Source organism: Adiantum capillus-veneris, chromosome 17 (genome assembly GCF_014529385.1).
Source record: "Adiantum capillus-veneris isolate H3 chromosome 17, ASM1452938v2, whole genome shotgun sequence".
Classification (NCBI taxonomy): Eukaryota; Viridiplantae; Streptophyta; class Polypodiopsida; order Polypodiales; family Pteridaceae; genus Adiantum; species Adiantum capillus-veneris.
Genome location: NC_140947.1, coordinates 151,394,125 through 151,415,784, shown reverse-complemented (window position 1 = coordinate 151,415,784; position 21,660 = coordinate 151,394,125). Strand labels below are relative to the sequence as shown.

Sequence of the window (21,660 nt, the reverse complement as noted above, 5' to 3'; positions counted from 1 at the left end):
TCAGCCTCTCCCACCAGCGTTTTTCAGCCCTAAGCACCCTGAATTCAGCGATCAGCCCTTGCGTATCAGCAGCGTTTTCAGATCACCTTGCAGGACCAGCATTTTCAAATTATTCAGCCATCGCCGTCCTCAGCGATAGCAGATCAGCCCACAGCCTCCTCCTCCTCCTCCTTGCAGTACCAAGCATCTTCAGTGTACCCATTAGGCGCATTACCATATGTGCAAAGGGGGGAGAGATGCGCGAGAGAAAATCATTTGCTGTGAGACAAGGGAGGAGGCAAGATTTCCATTAACGCTGCAGAACCTGAAAATCCACCACATAACTGAAAAATCAGCTTTCCCAGCCTGCCTTGAGACCTTCTGGAGTGAGTTTTGACCTGCAAGTTGCTCTCCTACTGCCATGTGTCCAGCTTGCTCCTTTTGGTTTAATTCCTAGTACCCACCAACTTAAAAAGCCTTGCCGAGGGGCCTAAATGACTTTAATTGAGCCTAGCCTCTTCTTTACTAGTCAGATTCCAATGCCGATCGGCCCAACCATCTTGTGGTTGCCTGGAACTTGACTCCTGTGGGTGAAACTCTCGGCCAACGGCCGCCCATTTCACACTAGCCACGCAATGTCCGAGCATTTGTGATTTTAACAAGAGGATCCCAAAAACTAAATAAAAATCAAGGGAAAGAAACGAGCAAATATATATAGTGGTTGTCACAGTCTCGTGACAGCCTCTAGTAGGACGTGCATGTTCAAGCAGGTTGTAGTTGCATACCCTCTCTTGCACAGTACAGTCGGTTAAACATGTAGGCATAAATCAAACACTATATATATAAACATAAATCAAACACTATTCTGCTACTCGTACAGAAGTGTCAATTGAACAAAATTAGCATCAGATCAGTTAAAGCACATCAATAAATCAGCAACAAACAAACTGCTTAAGGCAATCAACAAACTAAAGGCTTGCCTCTTTAAGACCTTGCAATATGCCACCTGTAACCTTACCTTAACTACTGCCGAAAATTTTGTGCAACTTACCACCCTTATAATGAATAGCCTGGACAGAACTACCACAGCCCCACGCACATCGACAGATTTGACAAATAGGTGCCTGGGGCTGTGGTAGTTCCCATTGAAACTTTACTACAAAGAAGAACACTTATATCCTGGCAAAAAAAAATGGTGCACGTGCTCTACAAAATAACAGTGGAAAAGTATGGACTCTCTTGAGCCAAAATCAACTTACCAAATTCTCTGCACCAGGTAGGTTTCCTCTCTTAGCAAGGTTGACTGCAAGTTCAAGATTATTCAGCTGCAGAGATCACAAACAGGCTTTTCTAAATGAGACGACAGCACATGCATCAAATTATTTCCACAGACATCATCTCATTGAATGCGGAGGAGAATACAGCACCTGCCCACTGACAAATGGCACAATGGTGGCCTCGTTCACAGTGGCTAGCAGAACTTGACCTCGCCTGTTGATGGCATAAAAACCTCCTGATGAAGGAGAATCTACTGTGAGGAAGACTGGATCAGGGCTGATTCGATTTCTGTAGACTGCAGTTGCAGTTTCCAGGTCGTAAACAAACAAGAGGCCCAGCTTTGTGATGACATATATCAAACTGTACTTTTGAGAAACCTACAACCCACAACTTGTATTAGAAAAAGTAGCAAATATATAGTTCCATCAAATTTACGTCATAGAAAGAACCCACCTGCATTGACACTGGAAAATCATCAGCAAAATCTGGTGGAAAAAACAAATCTGCTTGTTTCTTGCTGAATCCCGGTTTCCCTGGGTATAATGAAGGATTGAGGAAGATTAATCTAAGAGAATAAGGTTGAAAACTTCAAAGAATAATTTTGAGCTTCAATGCAAAATTACAAGCATTAGATATTAAAAAGACACGTTTTCTAAATCCTCAGAATTTTGATTATCCTAAAAGCTACAAATCCTGTCAATGCATTTTATTTAAGCAAGAAAAAATCTTCTCTTTACATCTCAAGGGCACAGCTTCAAGTGAGTAAGACTTTTCCTTGGTTTTGAAAAGTCTTCCAGATAAAACCGTACAAACGTGGAAGAGCTTTATGAATTCATGTTTACATTAATGTATCTGTGAGTTGTGCATCAAACATTTGCATTGCAATGGCATTTTGTGGCATTTGTGAAGCATTTACTTGACTCCAGTGCATCAAAAGTTTCAGCTAGGATGAGATAGACTAGATATGTGGTCTTAGTGCATCAAAGCCATCTGTGAGAGATTGCTTAGACTTGGCCATGATGATAGAGAAGATCCTTTTTTAGAACATCAATGGATCTGGAAAGGATGAGATGACTAGATAGCATCAAATTGTTAAACCGGATTTTGTATTGATGCATGCTAGAGAATGTATTGTGTAATGGGGATGGTCATTGCATTTATGCATGAAGTAAGTGCTTCTGCAGATGTAATATAACCAATAACTTTCTCGTGAGTTTTGGGTTGGGGGGGGGGGGGGGGTTTGTAATATGTCACAACTCCATGGCGTGGCATGACCTTGGACCGATGGGAGGAGATAGGGCGGACCCGAACACACCCCAAAGCAAGGGACCCAAGTATGTACAAGGCGGCCCATAAAATCTGATGGAATGTACGCCACAATTTGTCTGACCTGGCAACCACTGAAGACAAAAGGGGGTGAGGACTTTAAAATCCTAACCTTGGCCAAGCTTAGAAGACATGGCCGAGAGGCCTAAAATCTAAGAACCTTATATACCTAGATGAATCCAGGATAAGCCCAGTTTCACCCTTAAAGGAAAGTAAGTGCAAGGTATAGACCAATTTATGGCCGAGGGGCCTAAATCCTAAAGAAGAAAACTCAAATTTGCGTCGATGCTGACGTGGGTAGGCTGTATGGAGATGCCTGCGTTTTGCGTTGACAACAATACGGATTTCAGCAATTTACACTGCCAGCTTTTGGCGCCATGTCGCAAACTGCTGACGTGTCAAAGTTCTAAAGAAGGGAGCCAACTTGCAGATGTCGGCTGAGGGGCCTAAACCCTAAGAAGAACAAGTAACACAAGAAGAAGTCCTACCAACTTATGGGGACCCCGTCAGATGGGGCCCCAAGTGACAAAGGATTAAAATAAAGCAGGACCCACACACACACACTAAAAGTCTTGCGTGGCAGCTCATGATGTGGCAACTGTACGGATATTTCAAAAATTGCGCTGACATGATGACCTGGCAGATTGTACGGATTTTTGCGTTTTGCGTTGACTGCTCTACAGAATTCCGTGATTTATGCTGGCAGCTTTTTGGCATTGCTTTTGGACCAGATAACTTTTGAGTTTGTAGGCTTTTCATGTAAGCTGCTTTTCATAGGCCGAGGGCCTTTAAATATGTGCTAAGGGATCATTCTCTGGCATGCTAAGGGTTGATTCTCTAGAGTACCGGCTTGTACTGAGTTAATGCAATATAAAGAAATACCCAAAGGGGCGCCAAGGTTTGGCGCCAATACTCTCTAGGGTGGAATTTCGCAACTCCGTGTCGCGTGTCGTCTCTCTCTTTCAGTTGAGTTGTTATTGAAGTGCTAAAAGTCTATTCAGTCTGTTCTTTTCTATTGGCACATGGTGCCCATCTTGTGACACACGAGAGTTTGGACTCGTTGCTTTTCGAAGGTGTAGCTTTTCATAGCACTTGCTTTTGGGGGCCAAGGGCCTTTAAATATGTAAGGGGCTCTCTCTGGCATTCCACCTTGCAAGGAAGTAGAGCAAAGCCCCAGACTTTGTACCTTGTTGAAGCAATATAAAGAAATACCGAAAGGGGTGTCACAAATCAATGACGTGGCAACTATTTGGGCAAGAGAAACCACACACACCCCGCGTGATGTGTCAAGCATGGCCCTGGACACGGGGAGCAACAAAGCAAAGCATATGCAACACACTCCCTGGTTGGCTGGCTGCAGAAAACCGGAAAGTCCGCTGAATGCCGACGTGGCACTGTCGTACGGATGTTTCCGTGAATTGCAAAATTGATGACGTGGCAGCAACGTACAGATTTTTGTCAATTTTCTCCTACGCAATTCAACCTGCTTTATTCTACGCTGGGGCTTTTTGGGAATTGCTTTATTTTCCACTAAACGAGAGAGAGAGAGAGAGAGAGAGAGAGAGAGAGAGAGAGAGAGAGAGAGCTCTTTTGCTTTATTTTTAAAAGCTTTTGATTTGACCAGCTTTTGGGGCTGTGCTTTTAGCATCCCTTGTAAACCTATTATTAGTGGTTTGGGCTCTCACTTCTCAGAGCATCTGGACGCAGAGTCTGAGAGTGAGAGCCTCCCACTCGCTTGTACTTTGCGACAGATTAATACAAAAAGAAATACCTTAATACAAAAAGAAATACCGAAAGGGGCACCAGTCTTTGGGGCCAACATCTCTAGGCACGGAACTCCATCGGGCCAGTGTCAAATAAATTGTAAATTGTGAACTGTTTTGAAGTGATTTATTGTGGTGTCGCGGTAGATTCTTTTTTACGCGGCACTTATGGCTTCAGACGGAGATCAATCGACTTCCTCGGCATTCGGCGATGCGGGAAGAGATCACAACGAAGATTCACGCAAGGAGTACAGCCCGCCTCGGCCTACTCAGGCCGAGATCGAAGAGATGGAGCGTCGACGATTGATCGGCGATGCAACAAAGATGATGCTAAATTTTGCGAAGGACCCGAAATTTGTAAAATTTATGAGTCAGACCTCCTTCGACGAGGTGCATGCACAATGGCGGCAAACCACAGTGCTTGAGTGGAGAAATCTATGGACATGATCGCAATATGGGATTAGTCAATCTGACATCAGTAAGATATGGGATAGATCTAGATACGATTGCTAAATACGTTGCCAGGAATCATGGTCCTAGATCAGAACGGAATCCATGGACGTGATCGTGATATGGGATTAGTTAAATCGACATCAGTGAGGTCCGGTGCGAATCTAGATGCGACTGCTAAATACGTCGCCAGGAATCACGATCCTGGCATCTATGTAATGTGATGTGAATGTGATATGATGTGACTATCGTCTTTATACTACAAGTGTTGGATTTGTGTCGTCTAGTCATCGATACTTAAGTGTCTACTGAACTCGTTTATGGCTTATGTCTGATTTTGTAGGCGTAATCAAGGGCGATTACAATTCTTTCAAGAGGAAGGTGTCACAAAATGGTAACGTGGCATGACCACCCACAACAGATGGTGACGTGGCAGTACGGATGTTAAAGTGGCCTTCCGCAATTCGCCGTGACAGCAGGCTGACGTGGCAGAGTGTACGGACAGACAGTACAGACTTCCATGATTTGCGTTGACAGTGCTGACGTACCAACTTGTATGGATTTCCGCAACTTGCGCTGATGCTTTTCCTCTCAGTTTTTGGACCAAGTTGCTTTTGGGATAATTTGCTTTTGAGTTTACTCCTTTTGGGGCTATGCTTTTGGGGCATCCCTTGTAAGAATAAAAGGACCCAAGGGGCCTCACTCTGCACAGCATCTGGATGCAGAGTCTGAGAGGAGAGGACCCCTCGAGTGTTGTACTTTGCTCAAGCATTAATATAAAAATAAATACCCGAAAGGAACGCAAGATTTTGGGGCCACCACCTCTGGGCACGGAACTACATCGGGCCATGTCGACTCAAATTCTAAAGTTGTCAAGTATTTAAGTGATTTTCTCGTGTGTCGTGCTAGATTTTTAACTTGGGGTGCCCAAGTCTCTAACACTTACCTTATTGGAAGAGAGCATAGTGACAATCCGAAACGGAAACGAGAAAAATGGTGAAACTAATTTGACTATTTTGTTTCTAATTTCTATTTTCTAGAATTAGGACTTTAATAAGAAATGTGCACAAGTTAACTAATAAGTTAAGGAATCAGAGATCTGTAAGAAAAGCCATCAGGAAACAGACAACTCTGGTGTGTCATATGATGGGTGACAAGAAGCACCGTGAAGGAGTTGGCCTGTTAGTTCGGTGGGAGAAGACCGGGTAATGGTGGTCCCTGATGAGTCACAAGATGGGTGACAGGTTCATCGGTAAGGGGACACACTAAGGGTCTAAGGAGGAAATCCGAACTGAGTAAGAAAATACGCGTAAGAACGCAAGCACATGGATAAAGATGGGTTCTAAGAAGCTTTGGTAAAAAGCAAGACGAGAAGCAGATGTTTTTCCGCGAGAGAATGCTTGAGTTCATATCCGGGGACGCCTGGAAGGAATAAGTGCAAGCATTGGAATAAGTTTATAAGGTTTAAACTGAGTTTAAACAGGTTCACATTGACCGGCAAGTCAATTTTAAGTGAACGGACTAACTTTTAATAAGTTTATTAAGTGATCGGCCGCCCACTTAATAAGTGGGCAGCCAAGTACTAAAATTGCTGCAGGACGTTCTCCAAAAAGCAGAAAAGGCCAACGCCTCCTAAACCTGCAAGAAAAAGCCAACGCCCACTATTCTGGCAGAAAAGCAGCCGACCCTCCCTATTCTGGCCGACCTACAGGGCTTATAAAAGCAGCCAGCGCTCCCATCTCTGGGAGGTAGAATTCGCAGGAGGAGCAAAAAGCAACCAGCGCTAGCAGATTTCAGCCATGGAAGAGATCGCAGAAGCACCCTCACACTGCCCTACTGCTCACGTGAAGAGATCTCGTCGCCAGAATTCAGTTGCAAGAGGATTTTAATTCCTACCCTGCTGTCCTGCAATTTCAGCAAGCTTTCATCGCGAAGAACAAGTTCCAGAAGAAATCTATCGCGACAGAAACTCTCCTCCACGTCCGAGAAGTGATAGGTAACGATTTTCAGCTTTGTTTATGATGAAGTCCTTGTGTTTGGATGATGCAGGAGAGATGACCGAGTTCCTAGCAAGGTAAGGAAATTGACGACGGAGTTCCCAGCCAGGGAAGTGAACTGATGCCTAAGTACCCAGCAAGGGAAGTACGACCTCATGCCTAAGTCCTTTACGGGAAGTACGGCCTCGTGCCTAAGTCCTTTACGAGAAGGAACGGCTTCGCGCCTAAGCCCTTACGGGAAGGAACGGTCTTGTGCCCAAGCCCTTTATGGGAAAGAACGACCTTCGGGTCTAAGACTACAGAACGGAGGGGTTTCCTCGGGTTCTTGTGCTTGTATACGACTCTCCCTGAATAAAGAACTCTTGACGGGGGGGACCAGCCCATCTTCTGGTCCCCAATACTGTGTCAATTCTCTCTCTCTCCCTCTCTCTCTCCCTACTCGTCATGATGAACTGTCTCTCTTAAATTCCGCATGATATTTATCTGAGTGAGCAGCTACGCTTCCGTATTTGTGACAAACGGAAACGGAAAAACCAGAGTTTTGGAGTTTCAACTAAGGTCGAAACGGTTAAGAACCGAGGTTGTTTTATTTATTTAAAAAACCCAATTTAATACTTAAAACAAGAAGCCTAGAAAAATAAAACATTGATCATATTATACAGAACTTCACATTTTATATGACAAAAACTTAAAACCTTAAAGCTGCGGTCTACCAATGATCACTTTGAACTTTGAAGGTATGCAATGTTCAAACCAAGACTCAAGAGACATTCAATTCAAGACGGTTTTCAATGTCATAAAAAGACAATCGTACATGATACTACTCAATGCCATAACACGTCTAGACTTCAAACCCAAAAATCACCGCAATACAAAAGGATGGGGTTCATAAACATAAAGATAAGCAATCCATTAAGCCAAGCCCAACATAGTCACCTAATGGAACTATTGACGCTCAAGAATCTGAGTCCTAAAACATTAGACATCTACCCTCAATTTCTTTTCGGAATTTTCTTTTTGACTCAAGAAACTTCGTTTCTTCCGGTTCGAAAATCCCAAGAAACTCCGTTCCGTTTCTTGGAGCAAGAAACGGCGTAGAGACCGAACAGACTTTAGATGCTTCAAAACAACTAAACTAAAAGAGATACATTGCACATAAGACACGGAGTGGCGGAATTTCACCCCAAGAGAGCATTGGCCCCAAACTGTGGCGTCCCTTTCAATATTTCTTTATATTGCTTCAACATGGTACAACTCTGACGGCACTACTTTGCATCTCCACATAGAAGCATGCCATAGAGTGAGCCCTTGACACATATTTGGACGCCCTTGGCCATCCAAAAGCAATCTACATGAAAAGCATCTTATCCAAAAGCACCTAGTCCCAATAGCCAACGCAGAAATCTGCCAACGTGTTTCACAAAAATCCGTTCAACCGCCATGCAATCAACGCAAACTGCGAACGTCTGTACAACTACCACATCATCAACATGTCAACCCGATATTTGAGCGTTCGTACAACAATCACATCAGCATCTTCTACGCAAAGTTATTTGTGTGTGTGTGGGTGCTTTACTTTAGGCCCCATCAAATGGGTCCCCATAAGTTATTGGGGATTAGGATTATTGATCCCAACCCAACTTGTTATTTGGACCACTCAACCAGGATTTGTAAGTTCGTGAGAACTTCGTCTTCTTCTGCTTCTGTTAGGGTTTAACCCTGTCGGTCTTCAATGGTTTGATACGTAAGCAATTTGTGACACAAACGGATAGAATGGCGCGTGCACGTGCACACACACACAGTAAAACATACATGATTATTTGCATTGAGTGATGTTTTGAAAATGCTTGAGCATTATGTATTCTACTCGAAAAGAGCTTTCATTTGATTCCGATATTGATGTTTTTGTTATCAATTATTCGTCGATTCTAGAATGTTCTAGAAGGTTCTAGTCAAGGGCTAGAAGAATCTAAAAGGAGAATTCTAGAAGAAAAACAAGTTTCAACACACTTGTTACAAGTGTGAGGACACTTGTCAAAGACAAAAACACAATTTACTTTTCTTTTTATCAATCGACACACTCGGCATAGTTCCGTGCCCAGAGGTATTGACCCCAAAAGCTGGCGCCTCTTTCGATATTTATTTTTATATTAATGCTTGAGCAAAGTACAACTCCTGAAAGTCCTCTGCTCCCAGACTCTGCGTCCATATGCTCTACAGAGTGAGGCCCGTTGGGTCTATTTATTCTTACAAGGAATGCCCCAAAAGCAAAGCCCCAAGAGTAGTACACTCAAAAGCGAACTATCCCAAAAGCAACTGGTCCCAAAATCTGTCATAAAAAGCAGTCAAAGCAAATTACGAAATTCAGTACAGCAGCCACGTCAGCATGTCAACGTATTATGCAAAAATCTGTATTGCTGCCACGTGGTACCTATCAACGTAAACTCCAGATTGTGTCGTACAACCTACTGTCACATCATCGTCCTCTGTACAGCTTGTTGTCATGTCATCATTTTGTGATAGTTAGCATTGCATCTGTGCATGAGACTGCATCCACGGACGTCGAGGTTGTGATTGTGCAAGCATTGTTTTCAGCTTATAAGGTTTTATTGAGTTTTTGAGCAGGTTCATACCATTTTTAAATAGGCTGGTGTCACGAGGACGTGGCAATTGCTAACTCGAGTTATTGATTTCTTTCTGATGATTTTTGTTTAATTTTTGGGACCCCCTTTTCGAAGTTGCAAATGGTCGAACATTGTACGGCCAGTGTGAAACAATAGTTTCACCCACAGATGGAAAGTTCGTTGGCACTCGAATTCCAGTAGTAAAAGGGTGTCCACTGTCTAGGCTCAGTTCAAAGTCGTCTAGGTCCCCTCGCTGCACTTAATAAGTTGGTGGATACTAGGAAATTAACTCCATAGAAGCACAATGACAAGGTGGGGTCACCCAGAGAAAATCACCCAAAGCTGGGCTACATTGCATTTTTGGACGTGGTCCCAATGGTGAAAGATGGTCAAATGACGAGTGAGAGTCCAATGGGTCCAATGGAAGCATTTCCTAAAATTTAGGGAACTGCTATTTTGGGCCACAAAATCTGTTCACGTCATTAGCTTCAGAATCACAAGGGAAACATTTTATTACTCTGCTACAAAGTCAACCGAGAAACCAATTGAGAGATTTTTAAGCAGGAAGCCCAATGCGGGGAAATTGCATGCATGAGTGCCAAGTGACACTTTTTGGCCAATTTACCAAGTCTCGGAGAACAAAACTCGTAATTGACTTTTTGGAGCAGTTTTGGAGGCTAATAACTCTGATTTTCAATCATTTCTCTGTATTTTTGAGCTTCCCATGACTTTACCTAGGACCAAGGAGCTCATTTTCAGCATTGGAAGACATTGGATGTGTGTTTACAGAGCTGTTTTGCTACCGTTTTCAGTGATACACAGGTTTGGGCAGCCATATGAAACACTTCCCCTTTTGCATCTATTTGTGCCAGATGCATTACTGGTCAAGCGCAAAAGAGGAGGTGCTCAATTTATGCTAGGGGGATGCTTCATTGAGAACCCTCTACGTGCAGTAACGTGATGCCCCACAAGAGGGCTCTTCATGTGACCTATGTACAGTTGTGTGGTCTTATGCTTCTGTGCCGAGGCAAGAGCCTCTTTGAGCAGGAACAGGAGTAGCTAGCTGCTACTCCAAAAGCAAACACCGGTGAGGGTATTAACCTCACCTTACAAGAGCATTTTGTCACAAACCGCTCACGTGTCAAAGCCCTGAGGAATGGAGCCAACTTACAGATGTCGGCCAAGGGGCCTAAACCCTAAGAAGAACAAGTAACAGAAGAAGAAGTCCTACCAACTTATGGGGACCCCGTCCGATGGGGCCCCAGGTGACAAAGGATTAAAATAAAGGAGGACCCACACACACACAGAATTGCGTCGCAGCTGATGACGTGGCAGCTGGACGGAAATTCCAAAAATTACACTGATATGATGACGTGGCAGGTTGTACGGATTTCCGCATTTTGCACTGACTGCTGTACGGAATTCCACGACTTATGCTGGCAGCTTTTTGGCATTGCTTTTGGACCAGATGCTTTTGAGTTTGAAGGCTTTTCACCGTAAACTGCTTTTGGGGCCTAGGGCCTTTAAATATGTGCTAAGGGCTCATTCTCTGGCATGCTTCTTGAAGAAGGTGCAAAGTCTGGAGTACCGGCTTGTATTGTGTTGAAACTTGATGCAATATAAAGAAATACCGAAAGGGGCGCCAAGGTTTGAGGCCAATACTCTTTGGGGTGGAATTCCGCCACTCCGTGTCGCGTGTCGTCTCTCTCTTTCATTTCAATTGTTATTAAACTGCTAAAAGTCTGTTCAGTCTTTTCTTTTCTATTGGCATGTGGTGCCGGTCTTCTGACACATTTTCAGCGCTGGTTATGCACTGTTTTTTTGCTGTTTTGCAGCCGTATGGATGCCAGAAGCATTGGGAACAGTGCCCCACTGCTAGAGGACAGTTCCGAAACTGTTTAGGGCTGAAAACAAGGTGAAAACCAGTAAATACAGCGAGCTGTAATTGCTGTTTTTGGGCTGAAAACAGAGGGTTTAAGTCCTTGGAAGCAAGTTCCAACAGGGGGTTTTGTTCAAGGCGAGTTTTGGGGCCGTTATGCTGCCGAAATTTTCCCAGAACATATGTAATCTAGTTGGACACAGGTGACGATCCCCAAGGCTCTAGTTTTGTGACTTTACCCTCTAAAGGAATAAAGAAATACTGACAGGTTGTCGCGTAGGCTCGGAGCATTCTAGCTTCCCAGCTGTTGTGCTTTGAAGTGTTAATTCCCGTCATAGGTTTATTCGTGAAGTTCCTTTGTGGTGAAAGTCAAAGTCTATCGCCATAAGGGCCGGTTTCATCCGGTCGCCACTTAATAAGTGGGCAACCACCCTTTAAACAAAACATGGAGCCAAATCAGTGCCCTTTTTTTCTATATTTCAGCGCATGATCTCTCTCCCTCTCTTCAGCGATCTCTCTCCCCCTCTCTTTGGCGCCCCTTCCCCTCCCCTATCCTTGCCGGCAAGACCCTCCCTATTCTCGCCAACTGCCAGGAGTAATAAAAGCGTCCTCTCTCTCTTTCACTCGGAAAGAAAAAGCCAACGCTAGTAGCAAGGAGAAGCTGTTGCAGATTTTCAGCCATGATGATGACGTCGGAGAAGATTCCCATGGCTGCCTCGAGTGTTCGAGACGTTGTTCGGATCCAGTAGGCGATTTCCATCATGAAGAAGTGCCTATGGAGAGCATTTCCATCGCGACAAGCTGTTGTTTTTCTCTGTTTTCAGCCCATAAACATCGTAGACGGGGCTGATTTACGAGAAGGAACCCGAGAGCACACCTCTTCTGTGTGTAGGATTGGAAGAGAGAATTCTCGCGTTCTAGATCGGAGTCGAGGTGTCCACTAGATCACGAGCCAATTCTTATCTTCATGGCATCTTCCGCTACGACCTTTGACAAATTGTAGTAGGTGAGATGTCGGATTCATTGTCAGAAGTTAGAACCCAAGTGCTGCAAAAAACGGATCGGATCCTCCTTAGAAAAATCGTTTGAGCTCTGATAGCACTGTTACGAGCTTGGACACCAAGGTGAGAAATCAATGGCAATTGACGAGAGAGAGAGAGAGAGAGAGAGAGAGAGAGAGAGAGAGAGAGAGAGAGAATTGTCACGAAGCCGCACAGTTCCGCTTCCACATGCATTGGCCCCATAGCCTAGCATCCCTTTCGGTATTTCTTTCTTGATTGATAATCACAAAGTTCAAAGCCACGAGGTGTAGTCTGCATCAAGACTCCAGGCTGATTTGCAACAACCCACCCCCAAGGCTTCTTAAATATGATAGATGGGGCCCCTAAACTGGGAGCCCGAAATATGCTTTCATCACCAATAACAAAGGCTTCGAAACCTCACACAATTCCTACAAAAACAGTCGTACGAACTATCACATGGCCGCCAGCGTTTTGCAACGTAGTTTGCGTTGAGTGCCACATGACCAATTTATGTAGGTTCTTGGTTTCTGGTTCGGCCTCTTTACTTCATTTTCCATTTATCCAACAATGTCCACTTAAGGCACATGCTATGTCATCACACACACTTGACACCACCCAAGTGCAAAGTTGGCAACCTATGATTTACGACACACTTAAGGCACATGCTATGTCATCACACACACTTGACACCACCCGAGTGCAAAGTTGGCAACCTATGATTTACGACACAAAATCAGCCAAAATCACAGCTCATTTACCAAGTAGCTAGACCAACAAGTGCTCTACTTTTTCAGTGGTAGATTTGGTTGCCTCTATCTCCTCTCTCTCTCTTTCCTAGTCAAGAGTCATGCCACGACATCCAAGTTGTGATAGGAAGCTTGGGTCTTGCATGAAGAGAGAGAGAGAGAGAGAGAGAGAGAGAGAGAGAGAAACGAAGGGGAAAGGGACCCTCTCGTATAAAGAACCCTTCAAGTTTCAAAGAGAAGAGGCTTCAAAAGTGTGGCCTTGCTATCGGGCAATAAAGAAATACCTCAAACTAGCGGTTCAAGGTCATTGACCCTCTTGTGCAAGAGTGTTGCTAAAAGGACCATTTTTTGAGTACTCTATATTTAACGAAATTAGGATATTAATGTGTACACTTGAACTCTTAAAGTTACTGGAATTGATAAAAGCCATAAAGAACGGACAACTCTGATGTGTCATATGATGGGTGACATTAAGCATCGTGGAGGACTTCTTTTGTAAGTTCAGTGGGAGGGATCAGGGAATGGGTATTCCCCATGCGTCACATGATGGGTTTTTTTAACAGATTCACACTTTTTAATAAGTGGTCGTATTAAGTGGGCAGCCCCTCATTAAAATAAAGAATGACAAATGGAGGGCGCCCCCAAAATCTGCCAAAAACAGCATAAAGCACAGCAATCTCTCTCCTCTCTCTAGAAGCTATCGCCAGCTTTTTCTCTCGTCTCCTTGCTATTCCAGCACCCCTAGCCACTGCTATTGTTGGGAGACCGCCGACTATCCCTACCACCCTCCAAAGCCTATAAAAGCAACCCTAGCGCCCTCTCTCATCCCAAAATTGCTAGTGCTAGCAGCAAAGAGACTGTCGCTACGAAACTACAAGTGATCACATGAAGATCGTGTACGGAGGTTGCTTTTCCATACAAGGAGCGGCAGGTAGAGCTTGTGAATACACTCTGCGAGTTGTTGCTTTTGCGTTTGTGCTTTTTGTAAGTACTCCATCGCGGAAAAGGAGCAAGGAGGCTTCAACCTACGCTTGGGGATTCCAAAAACGGAATCCGGAATGGTCTACGCTTTGATTACAGACACGAAAGAAATTGGAATTGAGAGCTCGTCTCTCGAATTTCCCTAACGGGAAGGAAACAACCATCGAGTCTAAGATTTGGATCAAAGGCTAAGATTTGGATCAGAGAGGTTTCTCCAATTCTTGTGTTTGTAAAAGATTCTCCCTGAGTAAAGATTCTCTAAGGGGGAGATCAATCACAAGACGCACACCACGTGCCAGTAGAAAAGAACAGACTGAACAACTTTTAGCACTTCAATAACACCTGAACTGTAGTGACATGCACCACGTGCCAGTAGAAAAGAACAAACTTTTAGCACTTCAATAATAACAATTGAACTGAAAGAGAGCGAGAGAGCACACTGGACACATAGAGGCTTAATTTCACCCCCAAGAGTATTGGTCCCAAACCTTGGCGCCCCTTACGGTATTTCTTTATATTGCATCAACACAATACAAGTCGGTACTCCACGCTCTGTACCTTCTCCCAGAAGAGTGCTAGAGAATGAGCCCTAGCCTCATATTTAAAGACCCTAGGCCAAAAAGCAATTTACATGAAAAGTAATCAAACTCAAAAGCAATTGGCCCAAAAGTTGGCGTTGAAGATCAGCCGACGTGAATTACGAAAATCCATACAAGCTGCCATATCATCACTGTCAACGTGAAACGGGGAAATCCATATAGTTTGCCACATCAACAATCCACGCAGATTGCGAAGATCCTTATAGTTTGCCACGTCATCAATCTCTGTGCAAGTCAACATGTGTGTGTGTGTTGGTTTTATTATGCCTTTATGTCCTCTGGGCCCCATCGGACGAGGTCCCAAAAGTTGGTGGAACTTTTTAGTTCTTTTGTTGCTTCTTTTTAAGGTTTAGGCCCCTCGGCCGATGGGTCCGTTCTCAATGACTTGACACGTCAACAGTTTGAGACAAGATTAGCCCATCTTCTGGTCCCCAATACTCTGTCGATCTTCTCCCTTCTTTTTTGGTCAATATTCTATTTGTTTTCAAGTTATTGATTATTCGTGTACGCTCCGCTCCCATTTGTGACAAGGAGTATCTTGTTCCGCTATCTTCTCCATCTCCCTTCACTTCCTCATTTCAATTTGTTCGATTGTTTTGAAGTATTAAAGTTGATTAAACATTGCTTGTCAAATCAAGAAATAGCTGATTAAACCACAAGTGCTCCACAATTGAAAAGGATAGAGAAAATACTACAAGAACAAGTTCAAAAAACCAACGTGTTGGCATTTTTTACATCACATATCTCAGACAAGATCTCATTATCTACCATTTAATAATTTCAATTCTTCTCCAAGACGACCTACATTGAGAATTCATGCCAAACCTTCACAAGGCAAGCTTACCATTAAGCGTGCCTTCTTTCTCTTGATAAAGAACTCTAAACAACCCCTTGGCCCTCACTCATAACATTGTGTTTTTTTCTTCTCTCCTCTTTCATCTCATCAACAAAACAATGCCTTATAGATTCTCCTCCCATCAATGGTTTGGAGTGTTCAGATATCATATACAAACGACTAACCTATTTTCTTTTGAAGTGATTTCTTTGCTTTATCTTCGAGCCTCTCAACATTCTCTCTAAGCACCCCTCTAGACCCCACCATTAACAAACCTTTTGCTCCTCTCACCGGCCAAACTTGCTAATCCCCAAACAAAAACCTCTCTAGATCTTCAATTGTCGATGGTTGTTGGCTTAACTCTACCAATATTTAAACAACCCAAACCTCCTCTTCATAGATCCACCACCAAAAAACTTGGAGCAAAAGACAAACACACACTCTTGAAACTCAAACCAGTAAAGAATATGTGTCCCTTTCATAAGAGGCAAATGTTCTAAAACCTCCTTAATTGTTTGTTGAACTCTCCCAAGAAGAAACTCCAAATCTTCTCCCACTGACCTTTCAACTTCTAAGAGGGCTTCCCTTTTCTCTTTGCAAAACCCAACAAGCCTCCAGATTTGAGGTATCTTTGGTACTAGTAAACTTTAACTGACAATATCTCTTCCCCCTTTGCGGATAATAGCTATAAGAATGTACCTTCAGAAGTTTAGAATAGTCTAAACTCACGAATTATACGAGGCGATAAAACACTCACAAAACTACAAAAGCAACGGACACAAGAAAACAAGGAAAAAAAAAACTAAATCACTTTATTTGCTACTAAAAAAAACTAGATAAAACAAACCCTTATTCACTTAAAAATGGTTTTAAAGAAGAAAAAAAAAGCAAAATAATTGAAGCAGCTTACTTGACTAAAACTTGAGACAAATACTCGACTCTAAACTAACACAAGGATAAGACATCTCAAAGACTTAATCATAGAAATCAGACTCAACACTTCTTTTAAAGGAACAAATTCTTATCACTAGCTGACAAACTTGAATGAATGCTAGGCTGAACATAGCTGCGACAAATCTACCATGCCCAAATTTTCACTACCAAGCATAGTGCAATAGTGCACACCATGAAAACATGGCAGCTTCAAAACTGCAGAAAAATTATAAAACTAAAAATGATAAGATCCCATCTTCCAAGCCACAGACGGGCAAACAAGAATAGACTGAAAGATACAAAGCAGCTCTCATGAAGTCTTTGGAGGAGACACCTGGTTGTGCACCGAGCTCTATGACATGGAGTTTCGATGTAAGCTGACCCCCAGATATGGACTTGGTCGCAAAAGAGATCAAAGTGGAAATTGTGTCATTGCCAGAGACCTAGTACAGAAAAGATTCATTATTAAAGACCTAGTACAGAAAAGATTCATTATTAACATCAGCACATCATTTTTCTGTTATATACTGGTTCAAGCCTTCAATTCACCTTGAAAGTGGTAAAGCAAGCTGCATGTGCTTCCAAAGCCTGACTTCGTTGCTGATCAACAGAAAAGAGTTGCATGTTTCCCTTGACAAGCTGAGGGCGCTGTTGCAAAAAACAGTAGCAGGTAAAGCATTCAGCCATAGCCAACCTGTCCAGTTTCTCACACAAAAGTGAGATCACGTACCTCTGGTGCTCCAGGTGCAATACCAACAAGTACTAGCCACTTCTCGGTTGGATCACATCTGTAATTAATTATTTGATTTCCCGCCAAATTGGCAGTTCGATCAAACACCCGAATTGGATCAGCCTCGCCTGAAAATAAAGTGTGCAAAGAAAGCCATTTCATTATCAAGATGCAAAAAAAGGTTATTCTTATTCAAAAGAGCAATCGTATATGATAGCAAGGCACCAGAAAGAATCCAACCCTGAACAAACAATGTACTAACATTTCACATCTCAAATGCAGCACCTAATGGAATGTCACACTGAAAATTTCAAGCTCCCTTGAAGCAAGCGGCTGTCCCATTGGCACAACCCTTTTCTATTACTCTGTGTGCACTTAAATAAATGTTGAAGATTATGCACTGTGCGTACAGAAAGTTCTTGGACCAGAGCAACTGCAGTTACGAGGCGCATACCTTCAAGATTCCAGTGATAAGCCGCAGCTTGAGTCACCAGCCCAAGCATCTTTGGTGTCACCCATTTCCAAAACACAACCTAAAACAGCTTCAACCTATTAGAACACACACGCTTAAGCCAGGAGCCCTTAAGAGCTCAGCATGAATCCCGCTCAAGACAAGGTTACGTGCAAAGCTTCAAACCTGCTCCGGCATTTGAAATGATTTGATTTTGGCCTTTAACTCGATATTAAATATTTGCAAATGATCCTGAGTGGTTGATGGCACTTGTGCTGTGAAAAGAATAAAAGCACAAAAAACACTATTAAGCTGTATATGACAGTATCAGCTTCTCAATTCACAAAATTCGAATTCTCTTCCTCTAGTGAAAAATCAATCTCAATTTCCCATTGCATGGCTAATTTGCTTATGTGATAAAACTTCCAGATTCTGTCCATCCATCCAGAAGACTTTTGTACTTTTTCAATAGTCAACCTCAGTTAAAAATATCCCACAAAAAACTGGCAACGGCAGTTTTGGGTATTAACCTCAACTCATTCTGGAAGCCTCATTAACATAATCTTGCCAATCACAGAAACGAAGGTTGATTTTAAATCACACGCAAAGCAAAGATTAAAAACATAATTTCCCTAGGATGTTTTAGCAACTGCCATGGGTGTACAGCACCTGTCATTTGCCTCTGCGGTTCATACATAAGTAAATTTATGCTGTAAAGCATCAAAATGATTCCAAAAGCAGAAGTTAACACAACGTTTTGTGGCAAGGATAAGTCACCTAATTAGTGAGCACTCTGCTTTTAAGCCATTCTACCTATTGAGGTCCATAAATGAATGGGCTTTAAGTTTTTAGCATTGAGCTTTGCATTGACTTTTATCGTAACAGTTGAATGTATTCTCTGACAAGAGGAACAAGAACCTCTTGCCAACCATCCAAGGCAATACTTAAAGATAAAAGGCACTACATTTTGGTCAACATCCCCGTCAATCAAGACTCTTCATAAGATCCTTCTACCTCGCAAATTGTATATACATCTCGATAAAGTTAAAGTCACTCTTTTCTTTTGAGGAGGGACCCAAAACCCCATCCTAATGGCTATTATAACCACCACCCTTCCTTGTCATGCAGTTGCAACAATTCTGAATCAGTAAATTTAACAAAACATTTTGACAAAATACCTTTGAGGGCAAGAATTCTATTGTTTGGATTCATCAAAGCAGAGTCTGCAGTGATAGGCCGCCGAAGAGGTTGCATGGGCATGTTCATATCAATGATGACCACACTATTCTGAGGAGAGGTTTCTCGCACACAGATAAACTTCTCTGATTCCATAGTTACATGTGTGAAAGTAACGAATTGCTGATTTATGCCCAAGCTGGGCAGCTGCACAAAATCACAAAAAATAAATATCGCCTGAAGAATCTATCCCAAATCACAGCCTTATGATTCAGAACAGATCCAATGAGCTTGAGCCCACAACCAGTTGGATCCACTTTCTGCATTAATAAGTAGAGTTTAACAACCGCTGAGCAGAGATTGCCAAACAGTTTTCTGAGCCTCGATTTCAGAGATATGACTTCTCCAATACGCATGTGAACTCCTAGATCTACCATAACGCAGATAGACACCTCTAAACTGGCCCCGAGAAGGATACTTGGAAGATGTCGTACCAAAGTGACCAAGAAAAATACACAACTAAATGGGGCGAAATCACACACGCAGGTAAGACTCATTTACCGTCAGGAACTCTTTCATTGCGATTGGAGCATTGGCAGCCGCCATTGTGATTCACGGTCAGAAACGAAACCCGATCTCCGCAGACCAGCAAAAGGGGTAAGCAAACACCTAACTGTGCCACAATGTCATGACTCGCGAAGTTGCCACGCGCACAGATCCACCGCAAAATACTGGCACAGATCGGAGGAAGGGAACAGTAGCCTGGGAGGAACGTCGCTGAAGCGGCCTGTGCTCCGTCCCCCGCTGATGAAGATGTATGTGAGATCGAGCACAAAAACTTGGAGAAGTCAGTCTTTGCATCCCACTTTAATCTTGGTTTCATTTCATTTCATTCATATTTTCCATTTTCTTCTGTAAGAAAAAATATTGCATGCCGTAAAAATGTGCATGCGAAAATAAATTAAAGAAAATGTTTGTGCACCAAATGGTGTAGATAGATAGACAGAATTTTCAGCATTGTAAACTTTAAAAGCTTTTGTGAGGTGTCAGGTATCTCTCTCTCTCTCTCTCTCTCTCTCTCTCTCTCTCTCGTTCAAGACTCGTCTAATAGATCTAAGAGGTCTCTTGGGAATGTTCCTAACGTGTTAAACTTCTCTTCTCATGGATGTGTGTGTGTGTGTGTGCGCGCGCGTGCGTGCGTGTGTGTGAGAATATGAAGAGGAAAATAGAATAATCTTTCTTTCACCTAAGTGTGGTAGATTGGTTATCACGCTTCCATCTGCAATTATAGGCCTTGAGTTCAAGATTCATTGGATAAATCTATGAGGTCTCTTGGGAATGTTGCTACAACACTAGCATGACTCTTCTCCTAAGTCTCTCTCTCTCTCTCTCTCTCTCTCAAGTGTGGTAGATTGGTAATGCCAATTCCCTCTTATATAACAGGTCTTGAGTTCAACTCCTCGTCGCCTAGATCTTTAAGGTCTCTTGGGATAGTTTCCTACAACGTTAAAACTCTCTTCTTCTTCTTCTCTCTCTTTGCAATAAATGTGGGATTTTTACCATTTGCATTACATAAAATCGAGTATAGGTCTATGTACAAGATATATGGGGAAAACATGAAAGATACACAATGAGATCATGGAGCGAAATACCAAACAAACCATGAGATACATCTAGGGATAAAGATACTCTAATCAAGTGATGAAATGTGGCTATCTAGATTGTGATCAAGTCCACACAAATCTACCCATATCTCTGTCCACCTCAGGCAATGTAGCAAAAACCACAAAGTCCAATTATGTGTATATTGATATAAAAGCATCCATTGTAAGAAAACCTCATGTAGCATTTCACAAAATGCCTCCAAAATCATGCACATCCACTCTAACATTTCTTGATGATGTGCCCCATAAAAAGGACACAAATCAACAACACAGCCATACTATAAGAGAGGCAAGAGGGACCCACTCCTCATCCACCTCAAAAGCCAAGGGAAGGTACCAAGATGCACATCTCTCTGACCAAACCAACTTCCCCAAGAACTCACTAAACTACCTCTCAAACAAACATGCAAATTGTCTCATATCCAAAAAGTACTTGGCCTCAACCATTGTCTGCTCTTGCTTGGTATCACAAACAACCCAGCATTCTCCTTTCGAATGAGTCGATAGATGGATTCATGCTCCAGTTGTTCCCTCCAATCAGTCACCATCTTGAATTCGTATGGTGTTAGCACGTTCCAAGTTTTCGTCTCCGCATCGTAGGGAGTTCTCTTTCCCCTCGTAATTCTAGCTATGGCCAGCTTACAATAAATTGAAGCTATGTGAATCTAGCCATCCGAATGTGGTTGGTTAGTCTTGATTTGAGTTCAATCAAAGTTTCGATCATTTCTCTGAAATGTAGTTTAGAGACTACTTTGTTGACCAACCTTTTCTATAATCTTAGACGCTTCAACAGACAATCTGAGTAGCTCATTGGTGCACCTATTCAATGTGTGGATCTGGTTTCTCCATTGCGTCATCATGCCTTTGAAGTTGATTAAATCATCCTTCAGCTCTAACATCGCAGTCTTTTGCTTAGTCTCGTTAAGAACATTCTTCCAAGCAACCCATACAGCCATACTTTGTTCACACCATTCCTTGATCGGATCTACAATTGTGAGATACCTTTGCTAATCTGTTGGCTCCTTGTATTTTGGATATAGTGAAGGGTAAAATTTGGGAAGTTCATCATCCTTCATAGGTTAGGCATACATAAGGATTGGACAATTAGGAACTAACTCTATAAAGTTTGAACTCTCTGATTCTCCTACATCGTCATCTTTTGTAGGATTTGAAATAGGTGAAATAGACTTTTTAAAGCCATCTCCTATTCCCAAAGGCTCATCCTGG

At 42.7% G+C, this 21,660-nt stretch overlaps 1 protein-coding gene across 1 annotated transcript in view; it reads right to left on the bottom strand.

The window, feature by feature from the left end:
- LOC147438330 (clathrin heavy chain 1) overlaps positions 1-19,600 on the bottom strand; it is a 62,469-nt gene extending 42,869 nt beyond the window's left edge. Inside the window, exons 1-10 of the mRNA XM_086487622.1 lie at positions 19,331-19,600; positions 18,772-18,976; positions 17,780-17,868; positions 17,597-17,675; positions 17,143-17,270; positions 16,962-17,060; positions 16,747-16,855; positions 1,711-1,790; positions 1,407-1,634; positions 1,239-1,304 (exon numbers count right to left, since the gene is read on the bottom strand). Of these exons, the coding sequence (XP_086343748.1) occupies positions 1,239-1,304; positions 1,407-1,634; positions 1,711-1,790; positions 16,747-16,855; positions 16,962-17,060; positions 17,143-17,270; positions 17,597-17,675; positions 17,780-17,868; positions 18,772-18,976; positions 19,331-19,375 (1,128 nt within the window). The 5' untranslated portion in view covers positions 19,376-19,600. The remainder of the gene's footprint in view (positions 1-1,238; positions 1,305-1,406; positions 1,635-1,710; positions 1,791-16,746; positions 16,856-16,961; positions 17,061-17,142; positions 17,271-17,596; positions 17,676-17,779; positions 17,869-18,771; positions 18,977-19,330) is intronic.
- Positions 19,601-21,660: the final 2,060 nt, after the last annotated feature.